The sequence below is a fragment of the Callorhinus ursinus genome, unplaced genomic scaffold (genome assembly GCF_003265705.2).
Source record: "Callorhinus ursinus isolate GAN/ISIS: 27379988/994484 unplaced genomic scaffold, GSC_fseal_2.0 scaffold2, whole genome shotgun sequence".
In the NCBI taxonomy this organism is placed as follows: domain Eukaryota; kingdom Metazoa; phylum Chordata; class Mammalia; order Carnivora; family Otariidae; genus Callorhinus; species Callorhinus ursinus.
The window spans coordinates 41,419,297-41,441,162 of record NW_027397064.1 but is presented as its reverse complement, the minus strand read 5'-3'; the positions used below and the strand labels follow the sequence as shown (position 1 = coordinate 41,441,162).

General features: G+C 44.0%; 1 protein-coding gene across 5 annotated transcripts in view; it reads left to right on the top strand.

Annotated features, from left to right (window-relative positions):
- MYO1B (myosin IB) overlaps positions 1-21,866 on the top strand; it is a 179,622-nt gene that overhangs the window by 9,913 nt on the left and 147,843 nt on the right. For 3 of the 5 annotated variants that reach the window (XM_025848392.2, XM_025848382.2, XM_073881049.1), the window contains exon 1: positions 11,734-11,747. The exons of 1 other annotated variant lie outside the window; for it this stretch is intronic. In XM_025848392.2, the coding sequence (XP_025704177.2) occupies positions 11,736-11,747 (12 nt within the window). In that variant the 5' untranslated portion in view covers positions 11,734-11,735. Of the gene's footprint in view, positions 1-8,285; positions 8,387-11,733; positions 11,748-21,866 lie in introns of those variants that run through there. One more of the 5 variants, XM_073881058.1, reaches the window with a different exon arrangement.

The window sequence follows — 21,866 nt, the reverse complement described above, 5'->3', positions numbered from 1 at the left end:
CCCCCCCCCCCCCCCCCCCCCGTTTGAGTGCCGCCATTACCCCACGCACTGGCTTCTGCTAGACACATCCGCATCCTGCTCAGACTGGGGCCTTGCTCTCTGAGTCTGGAGAAGCCCTGTCTGCCCTTACTGGGATGGGTCTTGAGCAGGGCCACCTTTGGCTCTTCCAGTGGCTAAGCCCTTGCCCCCCTCTCTCTGGCCCCTTCTCCAAATACACACTGAAGGCTTTGGGGGTAGTGGAGGGGTCTGGTGTGAGTTACACACACCTCACTCCACTGGAATAATGGCTCTTTGGTAGTTGAGGCTTTGCGCCTGGGACAAGTGTGATGGAGTGTGGTTCACTCTTACAGGCCTCAGTGGGAGGCAGTGTGGTGTAGTGGTTACAGGCCGGCTCTGGACAAAGTATTGGTTTGGAGACTTGACTCTTCTGCTTAGTAGTCCATGACTTGGGGCATGTAGCTTAATTTGCCTCTGCTTTCTCATCTGCAAAATGCCGGTCATAACAGAGCCTTCTTCCGGGGGTAAGGATTCAGTGTGTTAACGTGTGTGTGTCTGGAAGAGTGTCAGCAAACACTCCACGTAAATGTTAGTTACTTCTCCTTGGTCTTTCCTGAAAATGGATTCCTGGGGTTCTTCCTCTTCCCAGCCAGACGCTCAGATCTGTTTGAATCCAAGCAGCGCGTATAATTTATAATTTGATACCGCACTCTCGTTACGCCTGTAAAAGATGAAGGAATAGAGATGGCAAAGAAATAAACCAAAATGCTATCAGTGATTGTGTTAGTGCAGTATACTGTGGTGACCTGCTGTTACCCCTCTGATTTTACGCATCTTCTCTAATCTGGTTATGTTACTTCTGTACAAATAATAGTATGATAAAACCTTACGAGGAAAGGCTAGGCTGGCAGTTGCCCTAGTAGGTCATTGAAGTGGGGCTGGAAGAGGGGCACACCTGGGTTCCACCTGCTCAGATTGCATTTACACAAGGTGGTGGAGTACTTTCCCATTTATGCTTACTGTTGGAGAAATACAACGGTATTTATTAAAAGCCCTTAGTAGAGCTATCCCAGAAAGTTAGGCGGTAGGGGGATGCAGTTCCTTGGGGAACCCTTTATTCTTTGTTTCTTTTTCTTTGTTTTCCTTTTTTGCTCCTTCTTGCACTCCCTGAGTGGGCCTCCAGCCATCTGTTACTCACTCTCCTTTGGGCTCCTCTTACTCCCCTCCCCCTTGAATATTATTCCTTTTAATCCCCCATCTTTCTCCTTTCCTTGCTGTCCTGTAGAAGTGATGCGTACATTTCTATAATTCAAAGAGTAAATTTTATTTATTGTTAATTGTAAAACTAAATGTAGCTTGTTGCTCTGAAAAATCTAAATTGAGCAGCCTTTTGTTTACTCACACCTATAATTAAATGATTGATTGATTTACTTATTAACTGACTCCCTAACCTCTGGCCGGGGGGCGGGGGGGGTCCTGTGCCTCCTAAAAGCACCAGGAATCTTGGGGGATTGGGAGGCTGAGAGCAAGGGAAGAGTGAGGGAATGCTGAAGTTAAGTTTTTCCTCTTTCCCTATTTTTATTAGGGTGATCTGTATTGTTACCATTTCATTATTTGTCAGAATTTTTAAGTGTTTCCCAACTGGAAGAACAGAATTCTGGAAAATTACCAAAATGAATTTTTAAAAAGAAAACGTTGCCAAATCTGACACATTTCCTCAAAAGCCCATTGATTTTAATTACTTTTTAAAAAGTTCAGTGAGCTTTCCAGCTTTCCTTTCGTGCCCTCTTGTATAATTATGAGCGGAGAAGAAATGGGCTTTCCTGCTAAGTTCATTTTACCTGCAGGAATTTATCTGTGAGCTGTGTCATCCTCTAAGTATCTCAAAATAATACTGACCTCAGATTTCAAAGAGGACATGACAGCAGTGTTTCCTGGCCTGAGTGGAAGAGCTCTTTTCCTTGAGAAATATTGCCGATTGCAGTGACATTTCACAATTGAATGTGAAATCTAGTTGAGGGGATTTAAATGAGGTAATGCCTTCCTGTACCTTATTTCACAGTTTATAATGTTTTTCATCTCTAACCACAAATGCCCAATTTGAATGTAACATAAATATTTATGAGTATTCTCTCCGTGCGGTAAGGAAGTCTGTACAATTGCAGTAAAACCTAGCTTTATAGAACGGGTATAATTAGGAGTTCCTATTTATTTTTCAGCAGGATTCATCGTAGGAGTCCTTTGAATCAGAAACACTGTATACACTGCTTTTGAGTAAGGCAGCCGTCCGAGGAGGTATGTCTGTCCATATACGTATGCTGTGCACCAGGTTTTGGCACAGACGCTTCTAGGCGCGGGCATGATTTTGGTGGCTGTTGCCTGTTTCATTTCGTTTACCCCAAAAATGGAGGAGGAGAAATTTGTTAAGTTTGTTGGTATGAGGCATCCAAGGATAGGGCGTGAGGGTTGAAGAAATAAAGGTAAAACTGTCAGCCCCATCTTAATACTTGCCATTTGTTGCCGATGTGGGAAACAAACAAAAAGGTGTGGGTAAAATATTAAAGGAAAAGTACGAATTGACGTCCTTAGGGGGTGACCAGTTTTCTGTCTCATGGACTCTTGGCTGGAAGAGCTGTCAGTGTCTCTCCTCTTCAGATGGAGAACATGTCCCTCTTTACCTGGTAGACACTGGATATGGAGGTGGCCTCACCTTCTGTGATTTCGCTTCCAGCTTGACATTTGCTCTCCTGGCAGCAGCTTGTGCATGATGATGATCTTTTCTTACTAGAACACTTAATAACCGTGGCAGATGTTGGGAGCTCAGTTCCACAGTCGTACAGCTGTTTATATGTCCAGTTGGGATTTCTTGAAAGAATTAATCAGTTTTTTTTAGGATCTCATGCTGAGGGCTACAAGGATAGTAGGATTTAAGGGGAAATTTATTTAATGGGAGTTTGCATTGGACGTTGCAACAGATGTAGCGTGGATTTGGAATGACAGCTGAAGGCAGGTCTGGAGTAAACCTCCCATTTATCCTTCAGCCAAGCAATTCGGAAAGTCCAAGATGGCTGGAACTCTCATTTGGACATTGTGTACTAGAGAGTCATCTTAAGAACATTCCAGAAAGTTTGGAAAATGGAGGAACTGTCAACTCTGTTCATTTCTGAATATTCCTTTCCACGCTTTTTATGCCTGTGTTTTAAGATCTGTATCACTGCCAAGTTTTTGAAATCAATTTTATGGTTGTATATTATTCCACTGAGTACCATAATGTCCTCAGACATTTCTTACGGTTGGGCATTTGGGTTGCCTCCACCATTTTCCTGTCGTGAGTAATACATTGATTAACATTGTTGTACATAGAACCTTTTCCATATTTTGAATATTGGTTTTCTGACAGTAGATGTTGAGAACAGTGATAGCTGGAGTGTGGGAGGGTTCCCCGGTTCCTTTGAGAGGTCAGGAATGGCTGGCACACACAGGCCCGGAGGGGACGGGTTCTCTTTGGGATACGGGGCCTCAGGGCAGTGAGTGAGGCTCAGCAGACTGCTGAGGTACTGGGCCTGGAGCTCAGGGACAAGCCAGGGCCTGAGGTCCAATGAAGGGATTGGCGGCATCTGGTTGAAGATGTTAAGATTGCTTGGAGGATGGAATGAGGAGAGAGGAAAGTGAGTGATAGAACTCTGGGGAACATTGTTTTGGGACTAGAGGAAGGAGAGGCCACTAAGAATAAGGAGTGATGGAAGTAGGAAGTGGGCAGCCAGGAAGAAATGGCCCTGTGGAAGCCAGGGCAGGAGAGAGCTTAGGGAGAGAGTGCAGTGGGCATCGAACAAGCGGTGACATTTTATCTGAAGCTGTTTCTGACACTTGCATGTGGCAAGTGTCAAAGGTAGGCCTTGTCAGAAACCTTAGCTGTATGGAGGAAGAGACTGGAAGTAGGCAATTGCCAGAAGGGGTCGTAGGATGGTTTATTAGTCTGCTAGGGCCACCATAACAAAATACCACAGACTGAGTAGTGGAAGCAACAGAAACATATTTTCTCACTGTTCTGGAGGCTGGAAATCCAAGAAGAAGGTGTCAGCAGCTTTAGTTTCTTCCAAGGCCTCTCTTTGGTTTGCAAACAGCCACCTTCTCCCTGTGTTCTCATCTGGTTGTCCCTCCATCTGTGTCGTCTGTGTTCCAGTCTCTTCTTATAGGGACACCAGTCATATTGGGTAAGAGCCCACAATAATGGTCTAGTTTTAACTTAATCACCTCTTTAAAGGCCCTGTCTCCAAGTACAGTCACATTCTGAGGTCCTGGGGGTTAGGCCTTAACATATGAATTTGGGAGGGGGACACAGTTCGGCCCCTACCACATGGCTTCTGGGCCTGATAGCCCCGTCTCCTTCCTTGCTCTGTGCTCCTTCCCATCCTCCACATGGTTGACCATCTGCTCCTTCTTGTCCTACTTGGGTCTTGGCTTTGGTGACCTGTGTTCTTCTGGTCTCAACCCGCGGCTCCTCCTGACCCCCTGGGTGTCCACATCCTGCAAGGTTTGGGCCTTGGCCCTCCTCTCTTCCTGAAGTCAGGTTCCTCTGTCTGTCTTCAACTCCTCAGTGGCGACTCCTCATGCTGTAGCAAAGTAGTCCTCCTTCCAGGTGTCAGAGTAACTCTTGTTTGATTTTGATGATGATGATTGATTGATTGATGTTTTATTTTATGAGAAGACTAAACCATTTTGTGATCCTGCCCTCATGGTTGCTTATCTCACAGTTAAAAAAAAAAAAATAGTGGGAACATTGATTTAGGTCAGGGTTCAGGAAAATTTTATATTTGAGTTCACCTCATATTTCACAAATTAGTGTTTTTTTCCCTTTCTTTTCAAGGGTCTGCCTTGGTTAAAATAAGACTGAATGGGTTGCTATCTCAGTAGAGTCTGGGGCAGAATTATTTTGGCAGGTATGGTATTACTGCCTTTTTGTCTCCAGATGTAGGTTTTGTGTTTGTTTGTTTTTAAAGCTATAGAGGTTAAGATTATCCTATTTGATGCCGAGGAGGGAGGCTTCGTGTGCATATTGGTGAAGGGAACAAGGTTGACTTGTGGAGGATGTTATTTAAACTATGGTTGGTTGTTTTGGGGTTTCTGGTATATATGTATTTATGTAGTGTGTCTTTCAATAATCTTTTGAAGTATATCAGTATGATTTCTGCATAAAGTTCATATTTTTATTGAAGAGGCTAAGTATCAGATTTCTAAAAGTATGTAAATTATGGATAGATTGACTGGTTGGCCACCCAAAATGGAAGCACCCAGATTTTACTAGGCAGCCTTGAGAGGAACATTTATCTCTGTTGACAATTTTAAAGCAGTATGTAATTTTAAAGTATGAAACTCAAATTTAGTTTTTAATAGTAACTCATGTGTTTATTCTATCTTTAAGAGCCGGGTTATGGAATGACATGTGACCTTGTACTCTTGACTCTATGTCTGGTTGTGGGTTTGAAGTGTTATTTTTGTGCTTTCTTAAATGACTTAAGCACTTCTGACTGTACATTTGGGACAGAAAAAATATGGCAGTTGGATATAGTTTTGAAAAACTGGCCAGATTTTTAACCTGGTAATACGATAGTATTCTTCATTATTATAATTTTCTAGGCTCACAGCTTTAGAAAATGGTATAAGGTCTTAGGGACCTCCAGGCTTGCTGGATTAGTTGGTGTTCTTTTTCTCTGCAAAATATATCAACTGATGCTCATAACACACGAAATGGTCAAAGCTACAGGGCTCCCCTGTTGTGTGTTCTTGGGTTTCTTTTTCTTTCTTTCTTTTTTTTTTTTTTAAGATTTTATTTCTTTGAGAGAGTGCATGAGAGAGCGCATGAGAGAGCACAAGCAGGGGGGAGAGAGGGGCAGAAGGAGAGCTCCCCGCTGAGCAGGGAGCCCAGTGAAGGACTCAATCCCAGGACTCTGGGATCATGACCTGAGCCGAAGGCAGACGCTTAACCGACTGAGCCACCCAGGCACCCTGCTCTTGGGTTTCTGTTCCCACCAGTGGACATGTGTGCGTATCCAGACTCAACTGTGTTTTCTTCTCCTCAAACCTGTTTTTGCCATTTATACTTACTCCTCTATTTAGTATAAAGATTTTAAATGTGCAAAAATAATTAGTTTTTGTGACAATTTATTTGAATTTATTTGAATGTTTTGGAAAGCACCTGATAAAAAGTAAGTTTCTAAAACGGAATGACGGCTGATTTTAGAGTGGCTGAGGTAACTGTAAAGGAGTTGGGGAGTCCTAAAAGAAGAGTGTGCCCACTAATATTGTCAGCCATTCAGGATAGGTGGGTTCAGCTGTGATTATGTAAGACCCAGGAATCTTACTGGCTCAGAGCAATAATCTGCGCTCACTCGGTGCGTCCACTGACGGCCAGGCCCACGGCTCTGCTCTGTGTCGCCCTCATCCATACTAGGGGACACAGTGTGATGAAGCAGCCCCCTCTGGAACCCTGCTGACCCCTAGGGCAGAGGGAAAGACTGTGGGGAAGCCCGTGTGACCCTGCCTGCATTCGGCAATGTGGATAACCTTCCCACCGAGGAGTAGTGAGCATCTGCACTGTTTCTCTGGTGTCTTTATAGCCTCACTATTTCTTTTAAAGAAATTTGACCTTTTTTTTTTTTTTAAGATTTTATTTATCTGTTTGCCAGAGAGAGAGAGAGAGAGAGAGAGCACAAGCAGGGGGAGCAGCAGGCGGAGGGAGAAGCAGGCTCCCCACTGAGCAGGGAGCCCGATGTGGGACTCGATCCCAGGACCCCGGGATCATGACCTGAGCCGAAGGCAGACGCTTAACCGACTGAGCCACCCAGGCGTCCCAAGAAATTTGACCTTTTAAAGGGTGATGCCTTGAGATGGTTTATAAAAGAAAGTACCGCTGGGTACTGCAGCCGGTGGACATAGACTTGAAGAAAAGGCCTCAGCATTATAGCAAAACACGGGCAAATAAATGTATGATGATAGGGTTTAATTTAAAAAAAATATGTTTTGGTATTTATCTTTTTAAATGACTTCCAACTTTGACTTTTTTTTTTCCCCTTTAAACCAAGCAGCCAAACTGTCAATCCTTATGCATTTGGGTGAGAGAGCCTACTTTAGTCTTAAACCCTCCTGTCTCTCTTGCCCCCTCCAACGATTAGTGTTCTGCCTTTTATGATAGAGTCGTCTGTTATTTCTCTTGCACTTATCCACCTGTTTCGCTTCCATTAGTTCTACCCTAGTTCTAGATTTGTGCCCTAGCTGGTTTCCCTGCTGCTAGCTAGTATGGTATCTTTACCGTACAATTGGAAAAAGGTACCCTTCAGGGCAGACACTATCCCACAGAGCTCCACTTGATGTCAGTGCCCACTTTCCCCCTTGGCTTTTTATGCAGTGCACAAACTGAACAACTGCACAGAGCAATTTTGCTTCTTGCTTCTAGCTTTCTCCCAGCTAATTTAGACTATCCACTAAGTAAACAGCCTTTATATTTTTTGTTGTCTGTCGCTGCTCAAGACATTTTTGATGACTCCCCATAATCTATAATGGCTATCTTCGATCTTATTTTCCATGGTCACCAGTGACTGACTGGATAACAGCCAGTCACACTTGTGGCCCTCTGGGTGCACTGACTGCAGCACAGACACAGTAGATACTCTTCCCTCTCCTCTCCCACCCGTTCCCACCACATTCCCAGCTGTAAGCTCCTCAGTTTGGACTCTCCGTCTTGTCTCAGCTTACCTTTCCTCCCAGCCTCACGCTCTACTGGGGCCCTGCCCCAGCTGTCTGCTGCTGTTGTTCTTCCTAGTCACTGTCTTCTGAATGGTTTGTTCTTCTGCTGGACCACATACTGCTCATCCTCAGAAAGTCCAGGTCAAGTTTCTCCTCTTCAGCCGTCCTTGTCTGATCCTCCTACACCATAGTACTAGTTCGGCCTCTGATCATAAACCCGAGGCTCTATATTCCTCTTTCTGCGGTGAATCACCTGCCCTGTGTGGCACTTGTTCTATGAGTTATACGGTTCTTACATGTTTTCTTTCCCCAATTAGATTGCCAAAGGCTGGGAAGTAGTAGATGCATCTCTAATTCCTTTCTCCCAGAGTCTGTGTATCCCAGGTGCATGGGTCAGAGCAGTAGCCTGGAGAGAAGAGAGTCCAGCCTGGTTAATCATATAATACAGTTCTGGATGGAAGCTCAGGCTGCTTCTTCCCGGCCACAGGATATTGACCTAGTTTCCCCTTCTTATCTCTGTGCAAAATATTTGTTGTACTTAGTGTGTTCTCCCTGTCACAACGAATGTTTGTCTCTTCCTTTCATATGAACGGAATGCTAAAGTACTAGTTAAATCAGTGGAAAAAACAATGGAGAAGAAAAGTCGGTAAGCAGTTTTATTTAATTCCTAAACTAGGGGACCTTACAATTATGTCGTTTAAAAAGAACTTTATAGTTTCCTTTTAATCTCTCTGCCTGCCTGCCTACTTATTGAGAGACATGATTAAGGGTGGATTGTGAATTTTAAGTTTTTATGCCTTTTAATTCGATGACTTAAAATGTAATAATATGATATTTTGAAGACCTTATTTTGATAAATTAGTGGGAGAGGGAAATGAATTTTTCTTAATCAGGCATATACAATGTGGTTGACTATTGAATATCTTATTCCTTTTTTTTTTTTTAAGATTTTATTTATTTATTTGACAGAGAGAGACACAGCGAGAGAGGGAACAAAAGCAGGGGGAGTGGGAGAGGGAGAAGCAGGCTTCCCGCGGAGCAGGGAGCCCGATGTGGGGCTCGATCCCAGGACCCCGGGATCATGACCTGAGCCGAAGGCAGACGCATAATGACTGAGCCACCCAGGCGCCCCGAATATCTTATTTCTTACCCAAATTTCCCTTGGGAAAATTTATTGAAAATTTATTTTATAATGGGCAAACTGATTAACTTTAAAAATTGATTTATGTGTAGTTTACAGGTTAAGTGTGTGCTTATATTCTAGTAAAAAGAAATAGTGTATATATGTGTGTGTGTGTCCGGGGGGGGGACATTTGTATGTTTGTATCCTCATATAAGCCTATGAATAATTGCTGTGCCTTACAGAACTTTTGGAAATGAGAACTATTATTCAAATTTAGTTAACATTTATAAATTTAAATTTAGTCAAATTTTAGTAAACTTTTAATTTATGACTTAAAAAGTTATGTTATGGCATGCCTTATATGTTGATTTGCTGTATCGTATATGTTTTAGTTCTTCATAAATACTTCAGAATGTACTTAGAGATATCCAAGATATGTATTATGGTGCATTTGACTTTAAATTCAGTATTGCTTCCAACATGAGAAAAATTCGAAAAACTTTGGCTCAGAAAATACTTCTCAGGGGCGCCTGAGTGGCTCAGTCGTTAAGTGTCTGTCTTCGGCTCAGGTCATGATCCCAGGGTCCTGGGATCGAGCCCCGCATCGGGCTCCCTGCTCAGCGGGAAGCCTGCTTCTCCCTCTCCCACTCCCCCTGCTTGTGTTCCCGCTCTCGCTGTGTCTCTCTCTGTCATATAAATAAATAAAATCTTAAAAAAAAAAAAACTTCCCAATTCTGATTGTTGATTTTAATCAACACAGGTAAAGTAACCCACTGCAATTTAGCTCTTTTCTTTAAAAATTCTTTTTTAATGACAAAGTAGTTCTGCTTTCTCAATTTACATCATCAGTGTCTTATTTGGAAACATCTTAGCTATTTTTGTTTGATCAATTCTCAAGTAATAAAGACTCATGAAATCCTAATGTAAATGTATAAACATCTCTCCCTTTGATTACATAGTTGATTTAGTAGACTTTGTTTCAGTGAATATTCACTGCTTGAGGAAGTTTCTGAATTTTTATTATTCTAAAAAACTTTTTCTTAACCACAAGTACAGAGACATTACCAAAATGCAGTGTTGAGTGATGCGTATTTTTCTCCTTTTACTATATAGGTTTCTTAATTTTGTAATCTGTAGGCCCCTTTTTTGCTTTCATAACTAGATTAACTCATTAAAATAGTGCCATTTTGCAACTAGCCATATAGTTGTAAACAGAACACATTCACTCATGCCTTGATGCCTGTAGTTAGGAAGATCCAGTTGACTCCTTGCATTTCCTACTGTGCTGTATATGGTTAGACCCTTAATACATTTTTCTGCTGGTGAGGTCAGAATAAAGAGCTACTTTCCTTAACCTCTGAGTAAATGTCACTGAGAAAGATTCTTGTGGACTGGCATTCTTGGTCCTTAACATTCTTTATAACCAGAGACAGGATGAATGTTCACCGAAAAATTAAGGAACTCAGTCTTTGCAGATTTGAGCATTTTTTTGTTGAATTGGTGATGACAGACTGGGACAGGATCTTAGGAGATGATGTATTCCCCCTTTGTGGGGAAACTGAGGCTCAGCATTGGCAGTATGCCCAAGGTCTCACTCTGAGCCAGCTGCAGAGCTGAGTCTACGACTTGGATCTTCTGGGTGTTTTTTCTGGAGCCACTCTGGTAGTCATTCTAACCTCTATGATTTGCAGAAAGCAACAGCTGATGTTTCCCTGAGAGCTGACTTGCTTCCTTGCCGCAAAGAACAAGTGCACTAAATTCAATACATTTCCCTCTATTGTCCCTTCAAAGAGCCTGAATGATGGGAAGGTGCCTTTTTAAGTCTGCTCTGGGGTACCCTGGGCTGTTTTCTTGTGAGCATCTTTGTTCAGCCAGATGTCTTAAAGAAAAACAATCCATAGGGACTCCCCAAACTGACGGGTACAGGAAATCCTCTGTGAGTGCTCACCAGGGGCAATGCACTGGTCTTTTAATTATAAGGGAGTGCCTTGAGTGATGGGATGGTAGGATCAAGTATGAAGGGAACAGAAAGAACCAATCTACAGGCAGTGTCAGCAGGTGAAGCGGGGCAAGGGACAGGATGACTTGGTGAGGCTCTCAGCACATGGGATGGGACCTGGACCCTCTGATTAACAAGCCAGTTCATTTGGAAGGAAAGTTGGTTTTCCCTGGGTGGCTGTATTCAGTTTAATACTCACTGGTCGCACTTGGTATCTGTGCACCGGCCAGGAACAAGTCTGAGCTGTCGGGTGTGTCAGTTAAATCTGAGCACTTTTACATTCACCTAGGGGTCCTGGGGCTCAGGTTTGCCAATCTAAACACATTCAGCTTCTTGGAATTTTTTTATCTACCTTGAGGGAACACTTTGAGAAGTCCATGGGTTATAATTAGCACACTCCACGTGCAGCTGCGTTTGTGTTTCTGGCCGTAACAGAGGTTTATGGTTTTTGGCTACCTTGTCCCGGAGGAACTCAGAGCACTTTTCAGACGTTAGCTCATTAATTCTTCTCAGACCCAGTGTGACTAAGATAGCGTGGCCATAGGTTCCCCCTAGAGCCAGAGATTGCTTGATGTCCATTCTAGACCTTCTAGGATTTTGGCCGGTGAGGGCTGCCAAGTTGGGGGTGGGAGGTGGGTGGAGAGGGAGGGCAGGGGTGGCTTTTGGACCCAGTTTTGGTGGTGGATGGCATTCTCTGATGTTGCCTTGCCCTTTGGCATCGTTCCTGCCATGACTCTGCAGAGCTTCCTCCAGGAAATGACGTTGGGGACAGTGACTTTGGCTGCTTTTACTCCTCAGGGTATTGAACCCCATGGGATGACTTTTGCAAATGAGGCAACTCTCTTGGGTATTGCCCTCGGATGCACATGCTGGATGCACATGCCGGTAGGTGAGCTCTTCAGGGTCAGGAGAAATAGGCATGGGGAAGGAGGGAGCTAGCATCCAGTGAGATCCTGCCCTCTTAGGGGCTTTGCTTTCTTAGCCAGCCTGCCTCAGAACCCTGGGGAATGGATGTTGTCATCCCTGAGCTTTTAGATCAGAAATTCAAATTCCAGAGATAAATTAATTCCCTTGGGTTCGAGCCTAAGACTGTGATCCAAAGCCTATGCTGTCCTGTATTGGGGCAGATCAAAAGGGAATTCTCAGTGATGGTAAACTCTTGTTACCAAACTTCTGTAGCAAATGACTCTTCCCAGTGTGGAAGCGCAGCTTCTCTTTAAAAAACTGGGTGTGTTGCGAAAAGTTTGCTGACTTGGGAATGAGGTTGATGGGTACATGCAACATAATAGGTGTGAAAGACCGCTCAGAGGGGTCAGGAACGCTTTCTCCTTGCCCTGCCTCTTCCAGAAACCAGTTGTGCCACACCTCCTGGGTCCATTTCTCTCTCTTCTAACAGAAGGGCTTGCTGAGATTCTAACAGATTTTGCTCAGACATCAGAAGAGAGAGTTTGTAGCTTGTAATCCCAAACCTTCGATGTTGCCATAGCAGCCACTGTCCCTGTTTGACTCAAAAATCCTTCTGATTAGTCTAGATAATATAGTCCCCATTTTCACAGTTGGAAAAACTTTGTTTTTAACCAGTCACTTTACGATTGTAAAGTTCTGTGCTATCTTTCACATCCTTAATAACTGGCCTGTTCCTGGGATTGAGGGTAGCTGAGCTCCTGGCTGATGGTGGTTGTCCAGCCTTTTTATACCCAGACAGAAACAAACCTTGACTTTGACAGTGGGTGGTTCCTGGCCCCTCTCTGCCTGTGGGGTGATCCCCCTTGGGGTGTTAACTCTTAGATCACCAGAAGGTTGAATTAATTGCCCCTCCCATTCAGAGAGCTTTTTAGGATCCGAGTCTGGCTTCCTGGCTTATGGACTTCTGTATGCTTTTAGCTATTTGTTTTCAGCCCCTGTCCAAATCTATTCTACTTTATCATTATCTGATAATTTAATGTTCTTTGTATTACCCAGAGTTTGAACACAAGACAACTTACTGGATGGAAATTGCCAGTAGTTGGGAGTATTTCTTCCCTACTCTAAGATTCTAACAAAGCCAACCTACCAGCAATCCATTAAATATTTATAACAAAAAGCTATGGTGGGGGGGGAACCTTCAAGATGAAGTGGTTTTAACCATAGAATAAAGAACTGGGAAATCAGATAATGGTATTTTATGTAGGAAATGCTGTGCATCAACACAGCTTCTGTGAGTTTCCCTAAGGAAGTGTGTTGATAGGAGCGCAAATCAGCATCACTGAGCCCTTTCATACCTGCATGCTGGGGCCCACCTTCTCAGTTACTCTGGGGAGCCCTGCAAAGCACCCTCTGTGGTTCTCTGCCCCTCCGCCCAACCCTCTTCTCCTTTGAAAACCATGCTACTTGAGTAAATTGTCCTACCACTTGCCCTTTAGGTTGGTAAGTACTGAGAAACTGTCTTGCCTGTTGGTTTGTATCCCGAGTCTTTCCATTCCTTGTGTATCAGTTGAAGTTCTCTGATTATCCTCTGTCTGTTGTGAGCTGGATGGGAAGGGTAGAGTTGACGGAAACAGTCTTGGCAGGAAGAGCAGCCTATGTGTCTCTGATGTGCCAGCCAGTGGGGGGCGGGGAGGTCACTCAGGCCTTCTCCAGGGACGAGGAGACCCGCAGACGCACTGCTGTGCAGGGGATCTCCTGGCTTCTCAGCACACGCTGCCGGTGAGGAGTGGCCACTCGCTCTGGTTTCGGTCAGGGAGGATTTATTTAAGGCATGAAGCTTGGCTGAACCTCTTGAGAGCCTACTACTAGAACCACTCTCAGGACCTAAAGCAGCTTTTCTGTCTGTCCTCTGTGGTCCCAAGCTGCTTCTCTGTGCACCCACATCATTCCTCTTGGATTAGCTCCAGAGCAAGTCCAGAGACCGTCAGAGGCTCCCCTGAGCGGGACACCCCGTCCTCTGGATCCACGCTGACTTCTTTATAGCCACCTGATGATAGTCCCTGTCCTCATTCTAGAACCTTGGAAGCTGGCTTTGTTTGGGCTGGTGTATAGCCACAGTGCCATTAGCAGGGGCCTGGCTGACAGAGCCATCGGAGGCCTGGCATCTGCCTGTGTTGTGTGTGTTGCCTTGGGTGGGGGCTCAGCGGGGAGAGGTGAGCCTGGGGAGGAAGGCCATAGTTAGGTTGTGAAGCCTCCATCTCTGACAAGGAATTATTGTGCATGTAGTTAAAGATAGATAGCATAAAACTTAGCATTTTAGCCTTTTTTTTTTTTTTTAAGGATTTTACTTATTTATTTGCCAGAGAGAGAGAGAGAGCAAGCATAAGCGGGGGAGTGGCAGGCAGAGGGAGAGGGAGAAGCAGGCTCCCGGCTGCGCAGGGAGCCAGATGCGGGGCTTGATCCCAGGACCCCGGGATCATGACCTGAGCTGAAGGCAGATGCTTAACCGACTGAGCCACCCAGGCGCCCCATCATTTTAGCCTTTTTAAGTACATGGTTCCGGGATATGAAGTGCCCTCACCCTGTTGTGCAGCCATTACCACCATCCCTCTCCAGAACTTTTTTGTCCTCTGAAACTGAAGCGCTGTGCTCATTTAAACTACAGCTTCCCATTCTGTCTGGTGACCAGCATTCTGCTTTCTGTCTCTATGAATTTGGTGACTCTAGTACCTCACGTAAGTGGACTCATAAAGCGTTTGCCCTTTGGCAACTGGCTTGTTTCACTTAGCGTGATGTCGTCCAGTTTCATCCATTTGGTGGCATGTGTCAGAATTTCCTGATTTTTTAAGCCTGAATACTATTGCGTTGTATGCACACACCACATTTTGTTTATCCATTCATCCGTGGGTGGACATTTGGGTGGCTTCCCCCTTTTGACTGTTGGGAATGATGCTGCTTTGAATATGAGTGTGCAAATATATTTTTGAATTCCTGCTTTTATACCCCAGAATGGAATTGCTGGGTCATAGGGTGATTCCATGTTTTGTGATTTTGAGGGTCTGCTGAGGAATTTGAATATTGACTTATAGGCTTATTGAGAGCTATTGGAGGCTTTAAAGCAATACTTAAAGGTTTTTTTTTTTTTTTTTTTTAAACCTGATCAGGTTGTGATCTAGAGAGGCGACTTGGGAAGTGTGGCCCATGCATGGGGGAAGGAGAGGGATGGCAGAGGCTGTGGTGGCAAGACAAGACTGAGAGAGACCATGGAGAAGGCTGTTGCCTTCCAGTGAGAAAGGATGAAGGCGGGCTAGGGCAGTCACAAGTGGGGAAGGGGGGGGTGGGACTGCGAGTGATGACGCTGATGTAATCGAGAGACAGGATGGCTTTGGGGGGAGAAGGTAACAGGCAGGGAGAGGCCGGGGGTGAGAAACTGGGTCTCTTGTGACTTTGTGGGATCTAGGGAGAATAAAAGGGTTTTGTTTTTGTTTTGGGGGGTATTTTGATACAGGATGGTAGGAGATAGAAGGTTTGGACATGTGTTGAGATGTTAGACTCAGCCACGTGGGAGAGATGGTTGGTGGGCAGGCTGTTGACAATCTGGGTTGCTCATTTGAGGGAGGGGAGAAGGTAAAGAATCAAGGGGCAGATGGTCAGGCAACTTGGTTGAATTTAAAAACGGTGGGGGTGTTATTGGTGTACCTTCATTAAGTTCCACAGGTCTTCCAGATCTCTTTCACATTCCTACCTGGAAGCAAACATACATCAAAATTTAGAAATGTATCAGAATTTGTATCAAAACTTATGAAACCAGAAATGATGGCCAATTCTTTGGTCATAAAAATCAGGTTTCATCAGGATCCTAATGAATTCAAAAGGATTTAGACTAAAATGTGAGGGTGTTGAATTTGGCTTGTATTTTGCTCAGTTACATTTTTAAATTTTTTTTCCTTTAGTGAATATGTGTTGTTTCTAATCATTAAAAGGTTATTTGAAATTTCAGAAGTGGTTTATTTTCTTTTCCTGACTCTTACTGGACTGTGGGGTCCTGGAGGAGGTGGTGTGTGTGGGGGGTGCCATGATGATCCGCAGCGTGTCCGGAGCACTTAACACGACGCCAGAGACCAACAGGGTTCAATACTGTCTAAGTGGTGGTTGAGCTGAATTGCATGGAAATTTAATCTAACTGCTCTCAGAGAGGAGATGCATGCTATTTTAAAAGATCGAGGAAGGAAATTCCAGTTTTTCTCAGTCATTTAAGCTCATTGTATTAGGTTCTCAACAATGTCCTATAGACTTGGCCCCTCTTTTGCCTTTGTTTTGCCACCAGGATTTGCTGAGATTTATTTTGTTCATGAAATCTTGCCACATTGGCCCAGTTTGGTTACTTAAATGTGCTTCTCATGTTATTCTTAAAAGCTTTAGTGATCTCTTTGGGAGTCAAATGGCTCAATTCTGTTTCCTGTCCTTTGTGGGTAATATTATGTTTTCAGAGGAATGGATCAAAGTGGCTTGAAGCTGCAGTCATTTTTTTGCCTTCTGGTCAGACCAGCCATGGCGGCTGCAAGAACTTGAATTATCGAATGATTCAGTTGTCAGTTGTAAATTTGCGTACTTGTTTTCCCTTTGTATTTCTCTGAATGCCTACCATGTGCTAAGGCAGTGCACTATGCCTTTGGGGAAATAAAGACGAACAAGCTGTGACTCCTGACACCAGAGAGCTGATTGTCCAGAAAAGGGGTTATCACATACATGCCCCCGCCCCCGCAAGGAGGTCAGGAATGGAACCAGAGTCAGATAAGAACAATTGTTATTATGCTAAGAAGACTCCCCGAAGGTGTTGCCTCCCGATGTATACTGCTAATGACATTGCAGTAGATGTGTTTTCAACATCCTCATTTCCAGTTGCTGAAGCAATAGAGGTTTGCTTTCATTAAGTTTTCCAGCAAGTGGTTTTTAGAGCTTTGCTTTGAAAGTTCCCTCAACTTGGGGCGCCTGGGTGGCTCAGTCTTTAAGTGTCTGCCTTCGGCTCAGGTCATGATCCCGGGGTCCTGGGAGCGAGCCCTGCATCGGGCTCCCTGCTCTGCGGGGGAGTCTGCTTCTCCCTCTCCCACTCCCCCTGCTTATGTTCCCTCTCTTGCTGTGTCTCTCTCTGTCAAATAAATAAAATCTTTTAAAAAAAGAGTTCCCTCAACTTTAAAATTATGCTAATGACTTGATATTAATCCTTGTTAATCATTGCATCCTCAGCTCTGATCTGTGAATTTTCCTTCCAGTTTTACAATAAAACTTCAACTTAAAAATGTGTTTGTTCTCATCTGTGTTACCCCAAGAACTTTGAATAACATGGGAGATGACTGGATGCTTTATTTTAGCTTATCCTGGATTTTTTCTTAGTTGTTATTCAGTTGTTACTAAACTAATTAATTATTAACTTGGAATAGTTTTTCACTCTTGCTGTTTGATATCGAATGGAATAACCATGCATTTCACAGGGATAAACCCTCTGGTCTGGCTGTGTCTGTGTGCAGGGCTATTGGCTTGGAGAATGCTGGTCTTGACTCCCAAACACAGATGACATTAACAGTATAGGTGGCTTGGAATTTAGGGCTGGTGACTCGGGTAGACTACGTATATTTAAATATTAGGCTTCAGGTGGCCATTTTAAGATGCTATAGGATGTTTAAGCTGCATTTTCTTTTGGATTTTTGAGGAATTTTTGAAATGATGCTTTCAATATTTTAAGTGGTATTTTTACACTGGGAAAGATGCCAGTAAATGAATTGGTATACACTGAAATACAGGTAGTAACTTTGGAAGTTTATGAGATGAGAGTAGGTCGGGGAAAGAATAGTTGCAATCATATATTTTGTTTTTCTTGATTGGACAAACAGGTGGAAAGCTGGGGCAACCTCCTGCAGCTGTAGGTGGGCTGGTGGCTGGGCTAGATCAGCACCCTTAGATAAAGAGACCCTGCTTCCAGGCTCCTCTGGGGTTGTTCCAAAGGCTACCCTCGTGATTGTATTTTGTAGATTGCTTTCACCAATGCTGGGGGAAAAAGGTTAGGTTTTACACAAGAATGAAGCTGTAACAGTGGTATAATCCTGTATGTTGGGTACTGTACGAAGTGTTCCTGTCAGTTAGGGATCTTGATTGTGTGCAATGCAGAAAGGATGTAGAGACTCACAAAACTGCAAAGAGGTTGGAAGATCAGGAAGGATACAGGCTTGGAGGATAGGCAGGAACCGAAGAAGGGCTGGACGGCTGGGCAGCAGGATCCACAGCAGAACCCTTGGCACAGGGACCCCTGGGCTTCGTGCTGTGGCTGTTGCTACGGTGAGTGATGAGTAGTCCCTCCAGCTGTCACCCCCAGCTTTCACCATCACCCAGGACTCCCAACCCAGGACGATGTGATCGGCTGTGCATAAGCTCTGTGCCTTGGGGTGGAGAGAGCAGATCCGCCTCCTCTGAATTCTGCAGTGGGAACTCAGTACTACTTCTTGCTAGATTACTTGTCATCGTAAGCTAACTGGGGACTCCCTCAAAGGGAGATTAGGGTACCAGTACGAGTAGGACTCTGTCCTGGAGAGTGTCCCTTTGAAAAGAAAGACAAATGTCTACAGTGGCTGTCCCCTTTGGCTGCCCAGTGTTCACATACACCTTTCTCACCGTACTTATGGTTATGAAAATAACGTGCCCTGGCCCACATGAGGCAGCTCTTTCCTGTATGGCTGGAAGCATAGCCACGCCTTCTTCAGAGGTTGTGCTCTTTGAGAAGCTCTCCTTTGTCCCCTGTCTTCCGTGGCCACATTTGAGATGAGCGTTGGGCAAGATGGCTTTGGCAGGGGCTGCAGTGTTGTAGCGGTTTGTCGTCGTGGTTCTGAGGGGTTGGAGGTCTTGGGCTTGACTTTCCTAAGGATCAAGTCATGTGAAGTCCTGTGAGCCAGACTTCTTCAGCAGCATAGGTCCCTTAAAATGTGTTGGCTTTTAAGATTTCCTTGCATCCTTGGGTCCATGGACTAGTAACCAACATTAAAGATACTGCCAACTCCCAAGGTTTTGAACCTAGAACTTGGTCTGAGAACTTGTTTCCTGGCAGTGGGATCTAGCCATGGATGATCTGCAGAGTGTCTTAGCCCTTGGTTGATAGAATCCCCCAGGAACAGTTAAGAAGTGGACGAAGCAGTAGAGTGGGTGATGCCTCCAGTGTGCTACATCTTCATGGTGGGAGTGCTATCCCTGCCTCAGGCCATAGAGACAGAACAGGTGGCGCTTAGCACAGGTCACGTTTCCTCTGCATTCCCCACCTCCAGCCAGAGTGGCTCCATATAGCAGCCCCCCGCCCTGTTCGCCGCTCTGGTTTTCACACCGGCCAGTTTCACAACAGGGCTCTTTTTCTTGTAGATCCTTAAGTAGCCAACACATACTCCAGCATCTGAATTTTTCGCAAATTCTGTCAGGTTGGAGGCACAAGGTCCAAGGCATAAGGCACGAGAAGCCACGGTTTTAATCAGTTGTTTACTGTTACATCAGAGGTGATCATCTTGCCAATCCAAGATGGGAGGTCCTCGCGCCCTCCCCCTCGTGGCCTTGGTTCAGCCGGTCCATGCTCCTTCTGTGTTACTTCTAACACTCCACTTCCTTGTACCAGCTTCTTCTATTAGGTAGGATGTTTTCTGTTGCAAATAATAGAAAATCCAACTCAAACGGCTTAAACAGTAAGGAGAATTTAATTGGGCTCCGTGTGTGTAGACTTAGGAGCTATGGAGCAGGTTTCAAATGCAACTTGATCTAGAGGTTTGTGATGTCATTAGGGCTCCTGCCTAATTCTCAGTTTTTTGTTTTTTTGTTTTTTTTTTGCCCTGCTTTCCTCCATGTGTTGCCATCCTGCGCAGACGAACCCCCCCTCCCCCGCCATGAAAGTAGACATGACCATGTCGGTTCCACGTATCACATCTGTAAATCCTGCCATCCAGATGTGGATAGAAGGCTGAGGCTCAGTTTTTCGACCAGCCCTGAATCGATGACAGTGGCTGGAAGATGGTAATGTGTTGGTTATCTATCTGTCTCTATAGATTAGGTGCTACATTCCTGGCACATGGGATAAAGTTGCCTTCCTCAGAACAACATGGGTTTCTGTGGGGGTCTTGGGAAGGATGAAGGTAGACATAAATGTGTCAAATAAGACATATCCTCAGTGCTTTGCGTTCGTGCTCATTGGATTCTCCCATGTGGCTTCCTCTGATAGTTTATGGAAATCTTGAGTTAGTGATTCTGAACCAAACGAAGGCTGGATCCAATAGTCACAGTAAGGGGACTCAGTCCATTTGTAGGATGCAAGGGAAGTATCTCTATGCCGTTTCTCTCCATGTCCATTTTTACCCTGAGAATTGGGGGGTGGGTGTTACTGTTTCCTCCAGCAAAGTACTTGGATGCTAAAAATGACAAAACAAAACAAACCCAGAGCGGAACAAAACTATGCTTGAATAACTAAATGAATGTTGGTATCACCTGTTCAGCGGATTTCCTTTATTGGTGTGTTTTGGTTTGCAGAGGTCGTGTTTTCAGAATTTTTTACTTTTACCAATTCCCTGTTGTATGGCTCGGCCTTTGTTCCGTCCTCTCCCCCGCTTTGGATTATGAAGTTGGGTAGAAGTGTAAAAATTAGAATCCATACAAACCTGCTTGAAACTTGTATTTGAAAAGTTGGTAAAGCGGGTTTAATTACAGAGAAAGATTGCTTAATTACTGTTACCTGCAGTGAGGTCCTTGTCTTGCTGCTGCGGTTTCCATAAATAGACTTCAGATCCAAGCCCTGGGGCAGAGAGTTCCCTTTCAGCTTCTTTGCTCAATTTAAATTGCTGGTTTGAGGTGGTTATTTTTGAAACCCTTCTCAGGTTGACTTCCCCCTTAATCCCTAAACCTTCTTCCCTCATCTGCCAAATTATATGTAATGCATCACAGTTAGAGTGCTTTTGGCATTTCATGCGTCTGAGAACTTGAAATTTGATTTAAATGTTAATTTATTGCGACAAAGGTTGGGCACTCATGTTCCTGTTCCTGTGCACGTTTTTCCGTGGACTTGACATGAGACCAGCTGTTCTCCCTGCTTCCGTTGCCTCTCCAGGGAGCAGCAGGTGCCCCCTCTCCCAGCCATTTTGTTTTAAAACAGAGTCTGGCCTATGGCCTAGTTCAGAATGCATGAAACCATTCTACTGTTGGGTTTTAGTGATACCTAGGGCCATTTTTCTAGGTGTAGTTGGCATGAAAAAAAGAAGTATATATTAAAGAAAACGTTAACTCCATTTTTCTTCTTTTGAATATTAAATACTTCCTTAATGGATTGTTTTTATTTATGAGAGGTCTTTCCTCTCTGCTTCTTTTGGTCTCTCTTTTTTGGCTTTTCAGTGCACACTTAAAATTTTTTTTCTAATAAGGTCAGAAATAAAGGATGTGTTTGTGGATTCATATAAATCATCATCATAATAAAGAATCATATAATTCTCATCCCTTCTCAGTTCTCTTGCAAATAGCCCAAGTAAATACAGTTTCTGTTGCCTCTAGGAGACCTACTAGATGTTTTAGGCTAGAATAGGAAGACGTTTATTTAAATTGCTGTATCCTAAGCAAGCAGACCAACCTTTGTGTAAGATGTAATATGCCTGGCTAACTCCTTAGTGAGAAGAGTTAAATGTACTTTCTCCTGAGTATTAGGGGCATGAATATATGTGAGTATTTATTAGCATCCTGAAGTATTGTTTAATATTATTATACTGAAAGTATACCAAATTGACTTCTGCATCAGAAGCATTTAGAGGGAATGTCTCAGATGAATGTGGTTGTACATCCTGGTAACATTGAAAAAAGTAACAAAACACTCTACTTTCCCTTGTTCATTATATGAAAGAATTTTAGTACTCTCTCTTTTTAAAAATTAATTAATTTTTTATTATTGTTAATGTTAATTACCATACATTACATCATTAGTTTTTGATGTAGTGTTCCATGCTTCATTGTTTGCGTATAACACCCAGTGCTCCATGCAGTACGTGCCCTCTTTAATACCCATCACCAGGCTAACCCATCCCCCCCCCAGAACCC